General features: G+C 67.4%; 1 protein-coding gene across 1 annotated transcript; it reads right to left on the reverse strand.

The window, feature by feature from the left end:
* Positions 1 to 24: 24 nt before the first annotated feature.
* LOC120226900 (CD81 antigen-like) lies at positions 25 to 15026 on the reverse strand. Its single transcript, XM_039225075.1, has 5 exons — positions 14889 to 15026; positions 5088 to 5202; positions 1763 to 1860; positions 801 to 875; positions 25 to 440 (listed from the first exon to the last, which is right to left on the reverse strand). Exons 1-5 carry the CDS (start codon positions 14952 to 14954, stop codon positions 123 to 125), a joined length of 672 nt encoding a protein of 223 aa, XP_039081006.1. The 5' UTR covers positions 14955 to 15026; the 3' UTR covers positions 25 to 122.
* Between the last annotated feature and the right edge of the window lie 1115 nt (positions 15027 to 16141).

Genomic DNA, 16141 nt, shown 5'->3' on the forward strand with positions numbered 1-16141 from the left:
GGGGGGGGGGGCGTGGATGCTCCCGGGGAAGAGCACTGAGCCCAGGGGCCCCTCTCCTTCCTTCCTCCCACTCAGCGGTGCTGCCCAGAAAGCCCTGCAGCCGGGCCTAAGGTTCATCTGGTTCACACTGGGAATCCACAAGTCCCAGAGAATCCCCTCTGGAGGGGCTCCACTGCCCTCAAGGGGCAGGGCTGCCAGGGCCCCCAAGCCCCTCCTGTTGCTGAGGTCTGCGCTGGGGCCACACTCAACCCCAGCTGGGCCTCACCCAACAGCACAACGCCCCAATCCCCCAGCCCCACCCCGAACCCCCAGACCCCCAGGACCCGCTGCCGCACCGTCTCATGGAAGGTCTTCACCACGGCCTTGGCATTGTTGGCATCGTCGTCTACCACGGCCTGCTGCAAAGCCTGGTCGTAGAACTGCTTCACGTCCTTGGCGATCTGGGGGAGGGGTGTGTGGGAGGGGTAAGGTCACACCCACAGCAGGGACCACCCCCCAGTGGGGTTGAGGGGCCCTCAAGTATTCACTGGCTCTCCTGGGAAGATACTGCTTCCAGGACAGACCTGGATGCCTCCCCCACCTCCACCCTGGAGGCTGGGAGACAGGGGAACCTGCCTTCTACTTGGCCCCCAGGGCACCTCCTCCAGAAAGCCCTCCAGGGCCTTTCATCAGACAGGCCCCAGGGGGAGCCCCCAGCAGCACCTGCGATCCAAGGGCAGGCCCACCCGCTGAGTGAGCAGCAGGGGGCTGCCTCCTCCTGTCCAGGTGGCCAGGCCCCACCCCCAGGGCCCCAGGCTCACCTGGTCTTTGTTGACAAAACCCCAGATGCCAGCAGCTACTTCACAGGCAAAGAGGATGACCAGGCAGGTGAAGAACTGGGAACGGAGCAGAGGACCCAGAGGAGGGCAGAGAAACGGGGTATTAGAGCAGGCACGGGGCAGCTTGAGGCTCACTGACCACAGATGACAGGCACCCGAGTGACGCACGGGTGTGTGTGTGGGTGTTCGGTGGCACCCGGCCGCGTCCCGACCAGGGAGGTGCTGCGTGGAGTCGAGAAGCGTGTGCGGAGCCTATCATCATCCCCGCAGGGTGGGCTCTGCATGATGGGGCCGCGGGAGGGGCTCAGAGGGCTGGGACTGCAGGCTGGCATAGCCCCGAGAGGGTCTGGGCCCCCCGTGGCCCCCTGTGCACCCTGCTTCTCCCTCTCCCCACGGGAAGGGGGTGATCGTGCTACAGTGCCCACTGCCCACGCCTTCCGGGTTGGGCTGGCCTCAGCTTTCCAACCGAGGCTGGCCGTGGGCGGGGGTCCCACTCCCTGTTGTTTCTGTGGCTTTTCTTTAAAAACAAAGAAGGGCGCCCGGGTGGCTCAGTCGGTTAAGCGTCCAACTTTAGCTCAGGTCATGATCTCACGGTTTGTGGGTTCAAGCCCCGCGTCAGGCTCTGTGCTGACAGCTCGGAGCCTGGAGCTGCTTCAGGTTCTGTCTCCCTCTCTCTCTGCCCCTCCCCCGCTCACACTGCGTGTGTGTGTGTGTGTGTGTCTAAAAACTAAATAAATAAATATTTTTTTAAACAAAGAGAAAAGCAACTGTGGAACTGAGAGTCAGGAACCAGGCGTGGCCAGACTCCAGGACCAAACAGGGAAACCAGGGGGAGAGGCCCCTGGGCCCCCGGGAGAGCCCGCCTCCAGGGGGGCAAGAGGGTCCCGTGGGAGGTGACAGGTGCTGTGTCCAGCAGATCCGAGCCCCACCCCGCCCAGGCTTACCGTGCCCAGCAGGCACTGGGACTCCTGGATGGCCCCGTAGCAGCCCAGAAACCCGACGAACATCATCACGGCGCCCACGGCAATGAGGATGTAGATGCCTTTGTGGGAGAGCAACAGACACCCTCAGTGCGCCACCTCCCCGGCAGCGTGCGCACAGCGCAGCCCCTGCAGGGCCTCGGGCCCCCTGCCGGGAAGACAAAGGACTCCCAATGCCCTGGGGAGGAGCGGAGAGGGCCCTGCAGCCCGGCCGGCCACAGGCCTCCTCGTCTGCAGCCTGGGAGCCAGGCTGGTGAAGCCCAGGCTGGCACCGCCTGGCGCAGGCGCAGTGCGCAGAGGGCACATCCCATCTGTACCCGCGGGCCCCTCGCAGCGAGGCCCTCGTACAACCTGCACCCACTCTGGTTCCTCCTAAGCTTCTGGGACTTGGGGAGGGGGGAGCCCAGGGCCCTGAGGGGTGGGGAGAGGGGGCCGCTGCAGGCGCCCCACTGCCCGCAGCAGGGCGTGCCCGCTGCTCCTGGACAGAGGTCAGACCCGGAGGCTCCTGCGGCTCCTTGGGCGGGAGGGGTGGGCTCGGATCTGCCTCTGAGCCCGCTGGACAAGGTGGCCTGGCAGCCGTGGCGGCCCACCCCTCTGAGCATGGCATGTGGTGGCAGGGACATTTCTAGGACAGGACACCGGGGCCGCCCACCGGTCTGGGCTCGTGCTCCTGGGGAGGCAGGAGGGGCCGCCACAGGGTTGGGGACACCTCTGGCCCGGCCATGCTGCCTTTCTGGGTGCCCGTGACCCACCCGGACAGGGCCCTGAGCCCCTTAGGAAGTGCCGGCCGTAGCCTTCTCGCAGACCTGGGCCTGGGCCCCGGGCCCCAGCCACCACAGCCAACACGTGGGCAGCCCGGGCCCTGTCTGCAGAGCCAAGACCCCCAGAACTCCACTGTCTGGCCAGCCCGGGGTGGGGGGGAGGGGGAGAAGGAGTCTGGGGTCCACAGGACCACCCACTGGGCTCAGAAAAGGCCCAGGGCCGCCTCCTGGTCAAAGCCTCTGGGCAGCACTCGGTGGGCGTGGCAGAAGAGAAGCCTCCCGCTCTGGCTGCCTTAGGGGGCTCCCGGCTTGGCGGGGAGGGCACCCTCAGGCTGGGTCCCCCTTCCCTCAGGCCTGATACCCCCATCCTCAAGGCCACGTGGGACCCCTGAGTTCCCATCCTGGGTCACTGCGTGAGGTCTGGCGAACGGCAGCAGGTGTCTGACCCGCGGCCCGTCCAGGCGCCACCTCCTCTGGAACCCGAGGCCCGGTTCTGGCGTGAGGTGGGGGCCCGGCTGGGCCCCACGGCGTTGCCCAGCGCGCTGAGCAAGCCCAGCTGACCTCCCCCCTTGCCAGCGTTGCACAAAGAGCCCTTGTCAGGGCCCACATCTGCTCCCCCACCTCCCTGGCAGGCCCAGCCCACATCAGGGCCAGTGGGAGGCTCCAGAAGGCTGGTCCTTGATGGGCAGGGACGGGCAGCCCACAGAGTGGGCGAGTGCGGGGGCACCACAGAGCCCAGGTCGCTAGGCTAGAGCTACCCCTGAGGGCAGGCATCCCCAGGGCCAGGAGCACCGCGCCAGAGGCCTCTCTGCAAGCCAGGGTCAGGCCCCGGGTGACAGCTGATGTGAAGGAGCGGGCTGCTGGGACAATGCCCACTTCGCCCCCTACGAGCTTCTCCCACGGGACCACCTCCCCACCGAGCCCGGCACAGTCCCACAGCCGCCACCTCCTGAAGGGTGCCAGAGCCTCCCGCTTCCCGGCCCCTCCCCTGCCCCGGCCGGGCCTGGAAGGAGGGAGCCTTCAGCCGCTTTGCCAAGCTGGGCCAGATGCAGGGCCTGAGAGCGGAGCGCCCTGAGGCTTCCTTCAGGAGGGGGATGGCTTCCCAAGTCCCCTGCCCACACGCCCGCCACCCAGACCCAGACCACGCTGGGACCTCTGCGGGAGGGGAGGGAGAGGCCTGGGAGGCAGGAGCCGCGAAACAGAGAAACCGCTCCCGCGAGTCTGGAGGATACTTCCTTGCCGTTGGACTGGGGGCAAAGCCGGCTGCTTTGCTTTTGAGGGCGCCTGGACCGCGTGCGGCAGACCCTGGGTCACGGTTCTCACGTGCACCCTTGGAGCTGGTGGGCAGAGGCGCCCTGTCCCCCTGACACTCGGACCTGGGGGGGCTGCACAGCCCGGGGGAAGCCTAGGAATCTGGAGATGGACCATCAGGAACCCCACCCAACCCCCCCCCCCAGGCACAACTGGGCAGGAAAACCAATGCCAGGGTCACGGGCTCCTGTCTCCCAGGAGCAAAGGGGTCGCCGTATGATGCCCCTCCACCCGTCCGCTCAGCCCGGCTGCTCTCCCGGCCACTCGGGAAGGGGTATACATCCCCTCTGTCACCCCGGGTGCCCTGGGCCATCCAAGCCTCAGCAACCAAGCATGTATCCCTGGCGCGTGGGAGAGACCCAGACCCTTTCCGGCTGCACCCAGGACACCAGTCCCTAAGGCCCCCCACACACACTTCCTGCCTGGAGGCTAGGACCAGGCCCGGCCGTTCCTTTAAAGGACAGAAACCTCTCCACACAGGCTTCCAGAGCCCCAGGAGGGCCAGGCCCCGCCTCCCACTGGCTGAGGACCAACCTAAGGAGTGTAACTCTGCAGGGCGGGGCGGGGGCGGGGCCGATCCCTCAGGGACGACACCCCAGGGGGCACGGCTGGTGCCCCTGCAGAGGTGAGGTCTAATAAGGCAGCAAAGTGTGGCTGGGGGCGGCCCGGGGTCGCACTGGCCCCACCCTGGGGCCGGAGTCCTCCTCCCGCTCCTCTGGGCCCCAGCTGCCATTCTTCTGCCCCGGCATCCGGCCCCACCCCTTCCCAGGGAGCCTCCCCCAAAACACCCCAGAGACACAGCTCCCCACCCCCACCCAGCTGCCTCCTGCCCCGATTCAGCCCCTGGGGGCCATCCGGTGGGGTCCCAACAACCCCCTGAAGTTCCAGCTTTTCCCGGAGCCTGGCTCCTGCCCCAAGCTCCCAGGGACTGGAGCACCTCGGAACCCAGGCGCCCCCCAGGCTGAGGCGACCCCACGTACTTTCTGTTTCCAGCTCACTCTCAGGCCCAGAAAGTCCTTCCTGGCCAGCCCCCTTCTGCCCATCAGCCCAGCTCTCAGCAAGTCCCCCGAAGCTGGCCCCGGCCTCCTCCTCCTCCTCCTGGAAGCCCACTCTGACTGTCTGTCTGCAGCAGTCATGATGGGAGGCCTTGCTGGGTCCCCTGCCAGCCCCCCAGCCTGGAGCCAGCCAGGCCCTGCCCCTGGCCTGAGTGCACTCACCTACGTAGAAGGTGTTGGGCGCAGGCCTGTCTCCGAGCTCCAGATAGAGAAGGTTGGTGGTCTGTGGGTCATGGCGGAGCCACAGGGCCACACCCAGGATCACGCCTCCGGCCAACTGGGGAAAGAAGGGTACAGGGTTAGGGGCCCAGGGCAGTGCAGGGGTGAGTGTGAACCATATCGCACTGGACATCCAGGGGGCTGCAGTGCCAGGCGCCCACCTCCGCAGGGCCAGCGGTCGGAGGGCGGGCGCTCACAAGCACTGCGGGGGTCTGGGCTGCCTGCTGCCTCTGCATGTCTGCTTCGCTGACCCGGTATCTGAGGTGTCCCAGGAAGGCCTGGGTACTGGGGACCAGCTCCCCGACAGCATACCGGGCACGCTCGTGTCAAAAAAGTATTCATTTTTTTATCTGAAGCTCAAACCTAACTGGATGTCCTGTATTTTTATTTGCTGAATCTGGCCAGAGTCCACACCAGACCGGAGCACCCCAGGGACCGCGGGGCCCTCCTCCAAGGGGGTGGTGGCTCCAACGGTCCTCAGCTTATCTGGGGACCCCAGGTCTTTGCTGCCAAGAGGAAGAGAGGGATGGGTCTGATGCCCCCAGGGTCCTGGTGTGACCAGTGGAAGGAATGACAGAAAAGGGAGGCAGCTGAGGCCAGTGGCATCCAGGAAGCCACAAGGCCGAGGGACCGGGCCGTTTGTGGGAGAAATCCTTGCCGCTGCCGGCCTGGGAAGGGAAGCTGCTAGAGGAGGAAGGAAGCCCTCGGTCCTCTCAGATTCAGATAGGCCGGTGGAGGGGGCGGGGCGGGGAGCTGCCTGAGCTTCTAGGGCAGGAAGGGAGCCCCCCGCCCAGGGAAGCCCTGGGGGCCCACTCACCGTCCTGCGAGCACAGAGCCATGCGTGGAGGGTGGGGCGGGCCCCCCAAGGATGAGCCCGGACGGTGCCGGCCCAGCCTCACACGAGCACCCGACCATCCCCAGGCCAGTGGCCAGGCTGCCCTCCGCGCCCCAGCCCTTCCCTGGGCCGTCCCAGCCCTGCGTGCCCCAGGAGAGGGCATGTGCTCCCCGAGCTACGAGCCTGGGCTCCAGTGGGGAGGCCTCTGCAGCCGCTAGCGTCCGGCTCTTCCTCATCCCACCGATCATGTGCCGACAGCCGGGGTCTTCCCCACAGCACCAGACCCTGCCCCTCACGCACAGACCCAGAGCTGCGTGTCCTGGGGGAAAGAGAAACTGAAAACCAGACCCCAAGGAAACCCCCTGACCAGCCCAGCGCCTGCCCCGGGGCCCTGGCCGGAGGTGGGGGCAGACCCTCTGAGACGGTGGTTGGGGTAAACGTGCTCTGTGGAGGGCATGACCCGGAGCCCCAGCCCCGGGCGCTGCCCCACGGAAAGTCCCAGCAGCTCCATCTACACTCGGCCCAGCTAACGGTAAGGCCGGTGGGACCGCGGCGCCCATCAGCGGCGGGCGAGGCTGCCCGACACGTCCCTCGGAGCACCCTGTCGCCCCCTCCCCCTGCCCCGGCCTCGATTTCGTTTTCTCGGCCCACTTCTGGGCTGAGGCCCAGCTCTGGTCGGGGAGGGGCAGGTGGAGGCGCCGACCTCTTCTCCATCCTCCAGCAAGCGTGGGGAGCACCAGCGGCTTCCTGTGCACCTGCTCGCGCTCCGGCCACTGCGCAGCGCTCAGAGGACAGGGCCCCGGCCCCAGCATCCTGGGCCTCTCTGTGGCACCTGTCATAGCCTCGAGGGGTCCAGAGGGCCCATGGGACGGCCTGGGGGGGCGGCAGGGCGGGCGCCCCCGGGGCCTTGGCTCCTCCCGAGGTGGTTGCCATCTGCGGCTCCAAGGGAGGCGGGTCGGGGCTGAGGGTTGCCGTGGTAACCCTGGCTGGAAACCATCACTTGTTCTGTTTAGAAGCTGTGGTCCGGAGCCCGCTTTGTGAGAGGGCAGGGGGGAGGGGCGGGGGAAACCCCAGTCCTGGGCCTCCCTCTGTGGTCCCTCTATAGTCAGAGGTCTGGCCACAAGCCGCACCTTGGCTTCAGTGTCCCCATCAGCGGTGGGGGGGGAGGGCGCGGGGAGTGGAGTGTGGTGCTCCCCCAGGGGCTGGGGAGACAAGCCTGCCTTGGAGCACACGGGCCTAACAGAAATGCCACACCTGCGCCCGAGACATGCAGGCGGGACCGCGGGCAGTGGCTGGCTCTGCGGCCTCGCGGCCTCCAGGCCCACGGAAGCTGGTCCTGCCCACAGGGCCGAGGAGGGCCTGGTGCTGACCCGTCACTCCAAGCCCTGCAAAGACGCGGGGGGGGGGGGGGGGGGGGGGGCAGGTGAATGCTGTGGCGAGGGCCATCCCCAGCGCCCAGATGAGGCGGCACAGGCAGTGGGGGGGCAGATGCTCACCTCGGGTCGCCTCACCCGGACCAGGGGCTGGGGGGCCGGAAAGCCCTCTACAGGGAAGGGAAGCCTCCTGCCCCGCCCCCGCCTAGCCCCCCTGTGGACGCACTGGCAGGAAAAAGGCAGTTCTCCACCCAGCCCAGCGTGCACCCACCACGTGGCCAGCCCTGTGGCCCCAGGTGTCCACCCAGGGACGTCAATGAGAGTGTCCCCACCATGACGTGGGCCCCGCGGTTCCCAGGCCCAGACCTGTCCTTCAACTGAAGAAGTGACAGTTTGCACGGAAACAAACTGGTCCGGACACACAGCGGAGCCACCGCAGCAGGAAGTGTGCCCCTCGCACAACAGCCCGCAGGCTGGAGAACCAGACCAAATGGAAAGCAGCGCTCTCTAAATAAAGTGTACGAGATGCAAACCATGTGCAGCGACAGAAAACAGGCCACCCTGGGGTGGGGGAGGGGCCACAAGGCCCCCGGATGCTGCTGGGGCTGAGGGACGTGTCTGTTATCTGGACGCGGTGACAGCCCCGAGGTGCCCACCTGCGTCAGCTCTTAGCACGGTGCGCGCCTCCCACACGTGCAGGGCGCTCTGTGTCCGACAGAGCTGTGTTCACCCCCGCTGCCCAGTCGGCCCCTGGCCACGGAACTTCTAAGGCCTCTGGGGGCAAACGTTTCTTGTGGGTCCCACCCGGGCCCCAAGGTGAGGAGCCCGACACTCTGGGCTCGCCGGGCTCCCCGTGGCCCGTGGCAAGCACCTGGAGATGCGGTGCTGAAGTCCTGCCCACAGAACAAGGTCTTGGGGTCAGGGAAGGGACGGGATGCCTGTGAGGCCCGGGCACCCAGCGTTAAGGGACAGCAGGAATGAGGGCAGTGGGCAGGGCCCAGAGAGGGCCGCGGGGGTGCCCCGCGCTCACCTCAGGCTCACCTCCGCGACGGCCTCCACACCCTCACTCGTAAGACGGGAATGGGAGGGCACGGAAGCTAACGTCCACAGAGCACTTAGCGTCACGCCACGGTACACAGGTGGCTCACGACAAGCGCAGGTGTGGCCCCCGCGGCAGGTGTATCGGCGGTAGAGCCTCATTCCCGGCTCTACCTCCCGGTAGAGCTTGATCATTCCCACCCAACGGGACCTGCACACGCAGCCACAGGACCCTCTCACCTGCCCCTGGCCCTGCCCCCCACCCCTGCCCCCCACTAGCCCCTCCCCACAGGCCCCTGCCCCCCCACAGGCCCCTGCCTCCCACCCCTGTCCCCACAGGCCCCTGCCCCCCACCAGCTTGGTCACAGGGGCGGGTCCCCCAGCAGAGACAGCACAGCCTGGCCCCTTCAGGACCCTGTGAAAGGTTTAGTTTCTGTTTCTTTTTCCCTTCTGAGAATTAATAAATACCAGCCTCAGCTGAAACAGGAGGGGACGGCCAAGTGCACTGGGATCCTGCCCGGCCGGCCGTTTCCAAGAAGTGGCTGCAAGGGAGCAAGGGGGAGCGGGCGCTGCCCGGGCAGGCCTGGGGCAGCCACACCCCGGCCCCACGGCTGAGCGGTCGCCCTGTCCCACCCACGCGCGCCCTGGGCAGCAAGGACGCCTGGTGCGTCACTCACACCCTCTGGGCGGCGCTGGTCTTGCCCGGGGCCTGGGTGCCAGCCTCACCGAGAGGGAGGGGGCTGGGCTCTGCGCCAGCTCTGCTCCCCGACCCGCCGCCTCCGGAGGCGGGGCACAGGCTCATGGGAAAAGGCACGGGGAAGCCCCCCCCTCCCAGCTTGGCCAGGCACCCACCCGGGGACCCCCAGGAGGGAAGCGAAGGCCAGGGGCAGGAAGTAAGGCCAGAAATGCCGTCAGGGCCACCAGGTTAGGTCAGAGGAAGAGGCGCACAGCAAGACACTTTCAGGGGCGCCTGGGGGCTCAGTCGGTGGGGCGTCCAACTCTTGATATCGGCTCCGGTCAGGCTCTCTCTCGGTGCAGGAGGCCACGGCCCGTGCGGGGCTTGTGCTGAGCGTGGAGCCTGCTCGGGAGAGTCTCTCTCTCTCTTTCCCTCTGTCCCCCCACCAAATAAATAAATAGACTTAAAAAAAGACACTTTCAGGATGGGCTACACAGGGTGAGTAGGGGAAGGGGGCTCCTGGTGCCACCGCGCAGGCTGGGCATGGGTTCCGGGTCCCCACAGGCCACTCTCCACCCCCCATGAGGGGACAGGGCCAGACCTTCCTGGGCGGTAGGCAGCCTCCCCCACGGCCCTGTCGTGGCCTCTGGGAGCAGCTCAAGGCAGGAAGGAAGTGTGGGGCCGGGAGCAGAGACCCCCACCTTGGCCAGGAAGCCGCCTGGCCCGGCATCTCAACATAGGTGGGAAGGGGGCCAGGACACAGGCCCTCAAGGGACCATTCAGCTGGGACTTCCCAGCCCACCCTGCCACCTCTAGGCCACACTGGAGAGCCACTTCGGGGCTGGACCCTGACCCCATCACCCAATCCTCAGGTAGTGAAACCAGGAAGTGGCCTGCCCGCTGCAGGCACGTGGGCGCTGCTGTCCCGGTGACCGGCCAGAGAGGAGGGATCGCAGAGGTGGGCTGGGCTTCCTACTGGGGAGGCAGGTGGGAGGCGGGCGGGCTCGGGCAGGGGACCAGAGAAGAGGTCAGGACACCCCTGTCCCTGCCCCAGGGGAGCCCCAGCCCTGGAGCCACACCAGGCCAGGAGGCAGAGCGGAGCTGGACCCCAGCTGGAGGCCAAGGGGACAGCTCCAGCCCCGCGCCCAGCTGGCCCAGGGGACGGCCACCTCGTGTGAGCTGGACCTCTCATCACCTGGGGACAAAGTGAAAGACTGTCCATCCAACGGGCGGGCGGCCGAGCCCCTTGGCGAGGGCCTCAGGCCAAGCAGAGCCGCAGCCACGGGAGACGGTGAGTTCCCCGTGGGCTCGGGGTGGGACCACAGTCGGTGGCTTCGGAGGCCCCACCCAAGACCAAGGGTGCTAAGCTCCAGGGGCCAGGCCCTTGGTCGCCCCAGGCCTGGAGACCCAGAGAGGCAGCCAGTCCCCTCTCCTGCACCCCTGCCACAGCGCAGCTCTCGGCCCTGGCTCTCAGCCTGAGTGTGCACGTCCTCTGTCGGGGCTGGCCGTCAGCTGCAGCACAAAACCACCTCGACGCATGCCCCATCGGCGACGGCACCGGTAAGACAGGTTACCAGGAGCCGCTAGGCATCTCCTGAGGGCAAGTCAGGAGCGTGGCCAGCCTGGGCGTGGGACAGCTGGCACAGAGGGTTCCCGTGTGACACGGACGCAGGGCAGGCGGCCCTGACTTCCTGTCTTTTACTTTCTTGACAATGACTGTGTTACCCTGTCATCGGAGATAGGCGGGGAGGCAGGGAGGCGTTAACGCTCTGAAGTTAGAAGGGGACAAAGGGGCACGAACCCCCAGGCCTGGCTGAGCTACTGCCCCCAGGACCCGGAGGACCCGGCGCACCCTCGCCACTGACTGGAGGAACTTTCGGGCCCAACCCGACCCCCAGCCCCTCACTCTGGCCAGCCACACGCCCAGAGAGGGTGGCCGTCCCGTCCCCGGCAGTGAGCGTAGGAAGGGAAGTGCTCAGCCAGCCCGTGGGGACTCCCCTAGCATCGGGGGTCCACCCAGAAGCCCCCACAGGGTCCTGTGTCAATTAGTGCCTGCCCTGCCTTAAGGATGGGCTTAGGCCAGGCCCGAAAGTACAAACTACGTGTCCTTTAGGGGCACAGGGGCACTGAGAAGTCTAGAGCTTTCTGGAAGCAGCGGGGGTCAAACCCCGTTCTGCCAGACAGGCAGGAAACAGCCCAGGAGGAGGGTCCTGAGGCCCGATTCCAGGTGAGCCTGGTTCTCGGTCAAGGACGAGACACGCTGGCCACAGGGCAGATCCAGGGCCGAAAACCACCCAGCCTCGCCGTGCGCCCTGCCTGGGTCCTGGGGTGCCAGGGCCAGGGGGAGAGCCCTTGTCCTTCTCCTCCACCCCCACCCCAAAACACTGGGCCAGTGCAAAGGTGACCATCTGCCCCTCCCACGGGTGCCTGGACTCTGCCTTATTGATTTTCCGAGCCGGGTCCTTCCCCTCACGGGGTTTCAGGTGCTGATATGAAGGCGTTGAAGGCGTGGGGAAGACTCTCTGGGAGAGGTGGCGATTTGGGGCCATCTCCCTGTCCGGGCTTCAAAGCAGAGAGAGCTAGGGATTGGGGGTGAACTCAGCTCCTGGGGGCGGACCTGAGCTGGGGGGGGGAGCCCTGCAGGAAGGGCACCGCGTGAGCCCCCGGGCCGAACCAGCCGACACATCCTCACAGGGACCAGTTGTTTCCAGGGACAGACTACAGACTTCCTCTTGTCTCAGGCCGACGGCTGTCTCCCCCCAAGTTGTGCCACTCACTCCGTCTGCTTGCCCAGCCCCTGAAGCGGGGCAGAGGAAGTCCCCACCCCCACCCGGAGCCCGCCAGGGTCACATCCCCTCTCCCGGAAGGAAGGCGACAGAACCGCTAAGTGACAGACAGTCATGTGCTGTCTGGAAGCGAGAATGAAATGCCAGTTAGCAGCTCTGGAAGGCAGCCACCGAAGGCATTAGGCCGGAGGAGTGACCGGTCCCGGGCAGGGGGTGCTGCACTGTCCCCGGCCAGCCTCCAAGGAGAGGGCTGTGATCATACCCACTTCCCGGATGAGGAAAGCGCGTGGGGCTTACACGTGCCGGTCACCTGCCCCAGGTCACAGGGAGGGGAGCCTCTGTTCTTCCTGAAATGGCCTGGCAGCAGGAGTACCAGCCGCTGCTGCCAGGAAGCTCCCAGTCCCGCCCCAACGGGGAGGATTTCCACGCTGCCGGGAGGGGTGTCTGCAGCACCCGGCACCTCGCTGGCTTGGCCCCGGCTCCTGCCCCCACTCTGTCCCCGCCTCGCAGCCTGACGGTCAGGCCTGCCCAGTGCACGCCGCCTGGGACCTCGACGTCTGGGCACACGGAGGAGAGACACGTCCTGTGTGGGTGTGCGGGGTGACGGCGCCCCGTCCTCGAGGAGCCAGCCCGCGGCCTCGGAGGCCTGCTCCCGTGCGGAAGCCTCTTCACTTTCCGAAATGGAACTTTTAAAAGGACCCGGTCCAGACACCTGCTGTCAGAGCCTCGCCCGGCTCCCCATCAGCACCTGCTCCTGTATGTGGCCGGGCTGCGCGGTGAGCGAGTGTCAGGCTGGGCTCGCCCAGCATCCTCCGGGGCCCCCGAAGCCCCTTCCCCAAGGCACTGTTCACATGGGCAGTCTTCCTGCCGGCCATCCATGCTCTACAACCATTTCCTGAGTTCAGCCCCTCGGAGTGTCCGCAATCCGCCAACCCAGGGAGATAGGATGTGGACCTCCACCTTAGAGGGCAGGAAGCCAAGGCCCAGGACCGGGGCAGTGTGGTGAGGGCCACCCCCATCCAGGCCCAACCCCAGGGCCATGCTCTCAGCCAGCGGAGGCAGGATGCCCATGCAGAGAGGGGCTCTGCCAGAGCGTGCCTCCAGTCCCCCCCTGCTCAGCTCTGCAGGCCCCCACCGCAGGGGTGGATGGGGCCAAGGGGACCGTGGAACACACTTCTGTGCTCAGCCGGGTGGCTGGTGAGGGGGAGGGGCCTCGGGAACATCTCCTTAGGCCTCCGTACAGAGCAGCCCCTGGGGATGTGTCGGGCCTCCACCCCAGCTGCCTGGGGAACTACCAGGCTGGGCGGGGGGAGGGGGAGGACTTACCCAGCTCTGACACTCAGCCCGAGGGCGAGAATCTACTCCAGGAGACATTCTCTACGTCCACCTACCCTCCCCTTCCTGGTCAAGGTCCCCACCCCACATCCAGGCTCTGCTTCAGGGGATGGGCCCCAGGGCTGCAGACGGGCGCCTGGCTGGACCCCCGGCCCCCTACATGCCCAGGCCACAGGCGGCAAAGGCTAAGTTGACACTGACACCACTTCTTCAGTAAAGGCCCCAGGGGTGCTCCGGCCATGCCTGGCCTGCCCTGACGGCCCCGCTGCCCCCCACTCCCCGGGCAGAGGCCAATGGCCTCAGCGGCCCCCCCGCCTGTGCCTCCCCACCCAGGTAGGCTATGACCGCCCCCACTCTACCCCCAGCCAGAGCTCAGTCCAGTCTCTGTCCTCCGCACCCCAGATACCTCACTGGCCTGAGATTCCCCCCAGGATCCTCAACCGTCCAGATGGGAAACAGATGTCCCCGGTCCCACGCACTTGCTCAGGGGCCATTTTAAAAGTTTACCCTCCAGCATCTACTTGAGAAACACGCTGTCCACCAGATGTTGTCACGGCCCCTCCTGGGAAGGGGTGAGCGGCCGGCGGCGGCACAGCAGGGTGGAGGGGCCCAGGAGGGTACCAGTCGCTGCCCAGGGGAGGCAGAGCAGGGCCTGAGAGGGGTTCCTGCACCCGTTCGGGCCCCTCCCCGACTCCAACACAGACAGGAAGGGAAAACAATGCCACAGCACGACCAGTTAGACAGGCAGTTACCACCCAGGTCAGGAAAACACAACTCACAAGTCAGCAGCCCGGAGCCCCTGAGACCCTCCTGCACCCAGAGGCGACCATCCTGTGGACACCTCTTTCCAAGGTGGGTGTCGGAGCCCAGACCGAAGCCCAGACCTCACATCCACCCAGACCCAGAGAGGCTCAGGTCCTCAGGGCCCCTGCCCTGCGCCAACTCGAAGGCCGCCGCAGCTCCGCTCCCCTCAAAGCTTCCACAGCCTCCCGGGCGAGGCCGGGCTGCAGGCGGGGTCCGGGTGAGGGGTACAGCGGGGTCAGCCCCACGGAGCGCGGCCACCGCGGTGCGGGCACCCAGCACGCGGGCCGCACTGTGCTGATGCGCTTCCTTTGTGAGCCCCGCGGCGGCCCGGACCCTCCCGGCGGACCCGGGGGCGGCGGCGGCGGCCGCCGGGGTGTGAGCGGCCTGGGCCAGGAGTGGAGTGGACGGTTCCCGACACTCGGACCGAGTGCGCGCCCCCCCACCCGACCGCCCATTCAGGGGCGGTGGCCCCGATGAGCTCATGGGGGCGGGGCGCGGGGCGCCCCGCCCCCGAGCCCCCTCGGTCCCCGCGAAGCAGGGTGGTCCCTGACTCCGTGGCCGGCGGCTCGGAGCCCGCACCCACCGCACCGACCGCCATCACCCAGCGGGCACAGACCCGAGGCCCCCAAACGCCCCGGGCCGGCCGCGGGGGCCCTGGGCCCGGCCGCGCACAAGCCCCGAGACCCGGCTCGCAGCCCCCCGCGTTGCTGTCGCCCGGACGACCCTCACCTCCCCGCCTGCCGGCCCAGGACCCCTACCCGCGCCCGGCGCCCACAGGTGGCCCCGCAACTTGGCGGCCTGGCTGCGCCCCCTCTGCGGGGCCTAGCGCGGCGCGCGGCCTGCCGGGCTCGGGTCGCCCCCAGTCTCCCCCCCGCCCCACCCCCGGCCGGGGCTTACCCAGAAGACGAAATTGAAAACGAAGAGCAGGTACTTGATGCACTTGGTGCAGCCCTCCACCCCCATCGCGGCGCGGGCGGCGTGCGGCCTGCGGGCTGCGGACCGGTCCTGGGCGCGGGGCGCGGGGCCTGACGGGCGGTGGGGCCGGGGCGTGGGCCCGGGGCCGGGGCGCGGGACGCGGGGGGCGCGGGGACGCGGGGCGCGGGGCGCGGGAGGCCAGGCCGGGGCAACCGGGGTGACTGCCGCCGCTGCGCGCTCGCTCTGTGGTCGGGCGCGCGCCCAGCGCCGCCTGTTATAGGGCGCCCAGGCCCCGCCCCCCGGCCCCGCCCCCCGCCGCCCGAGCGCGCGGCCCCTTCCCCCTGGAGCGGGCGCTGGGCCCGGGGTCAGACCGGCTTGCGGCCGACCCGCGCGCCTGAGCCCAGGACTGGCCGGCGCAGGAAGCCGGGGCTTGTGGCCAGCGGCACCCTGGGAAGAACCTCCTCGTCTTTCGTCCTCCCTCAGGCGCTTTGGACAATCCTAGGAGGCTCCCTGGAGGAAGTGATGCACCAGAGATGGCGATACCAAGAGAGCTCCAGGGGTCGGCACTCTGGGTGGGTGATGAGCGTCAGCCGGCGGGGCCGGAAGAGCTTGGAACAGGATTCCAGGCAGCCAAGCCCTTGTCTCATGGTAGGAGGGAGTTGTTGAGTGCTGTGAGAGGTGTCTGTGTTTGGAGAGGTCACTGAGAGGGTGACTCTGGACCCGTGTTAAATGACAAGGGGACCCAAGCCACCAGGAAGGGAGCCCCCAAATACAGTGTGTCCTGTGCACACCCCGGTGGTGCCAGCCCCACTGCCCAAGGCGTGGCGGCCGGGCTCTGCTGCCTTCATCTGCTGGGCTGACGAGGGTGGAAAGGGACTTTCTCCCCAGGGGACAGAGCAAAGCCGTGGCCAGGTGACACGCGGACACGTTCTCTATGCACGTAACGCTAGCACAAATCACTACTGACTACTTGAAACATGGCCAGTGCCACGGCCACGGAACCGCATTTTTCACTGCACTTCCCCTCCGTGGCTTTGTGTAGACGCAGCTTACTCCTCCGTGCTCCCTCTTGTGCAGTTTCCTTGGTGGCCGATTAAAAAATCTGCTGTGGCCTCATGCGTGGACGAGAGCTCCAAGCGCATGTTCGTACCCAGGCTTGGGTGTGTGCACGTCCAGGTGACCCTGTAACAGGAGGAGCTCGAGTCCTTACCGGGGGGTCCGCCGGGATTCCTTTT

This window comes from Hyaena hyaena, unplaced genomic scaffold (genome assembly GCF_003009895.1).
Source record: "Hyaena hyaena isolate Hyena2069 unplaced genomic scaffold, ASM300989v1 scaffold_1888, whole genome shotgun sequence".
Classification (NCBI taxonomy): domain Eukaryota; kingdom Metazoa; phylum Chordata; class Mammalia; order Carnivora; family Hyaenidae; genus Hyaena; species Hyaena hyaena.

What these genes read in the sequence shown, in the direction of transcription:
- LOC120226900 (XM_039225075.1), bottom strand. Translation starts at nt 14,954, where the DNA reads ATGGGGGTGGAGGGCTGCACCAAGTGCATCAAGTACCTGCTCTTCGTT. An exon ending in GCCCAACACCTTCTACGTAG is followed by an intron (nt 1,861 to 5,087) that starts GTGAGTGCACTC and finishes TCTCCCACAAAG; the next exon opens with GCATCTACATCCTCATTGCC. An exon ending in GTTTTGTCAACAAAGACCAG is followed by an intron (nt 441 to 800) that starts GTGAGCCTGGGG and finishes CCCCTCCCCCAG; the next exon opens with ATCGCCAAGGACGTGAAGCA.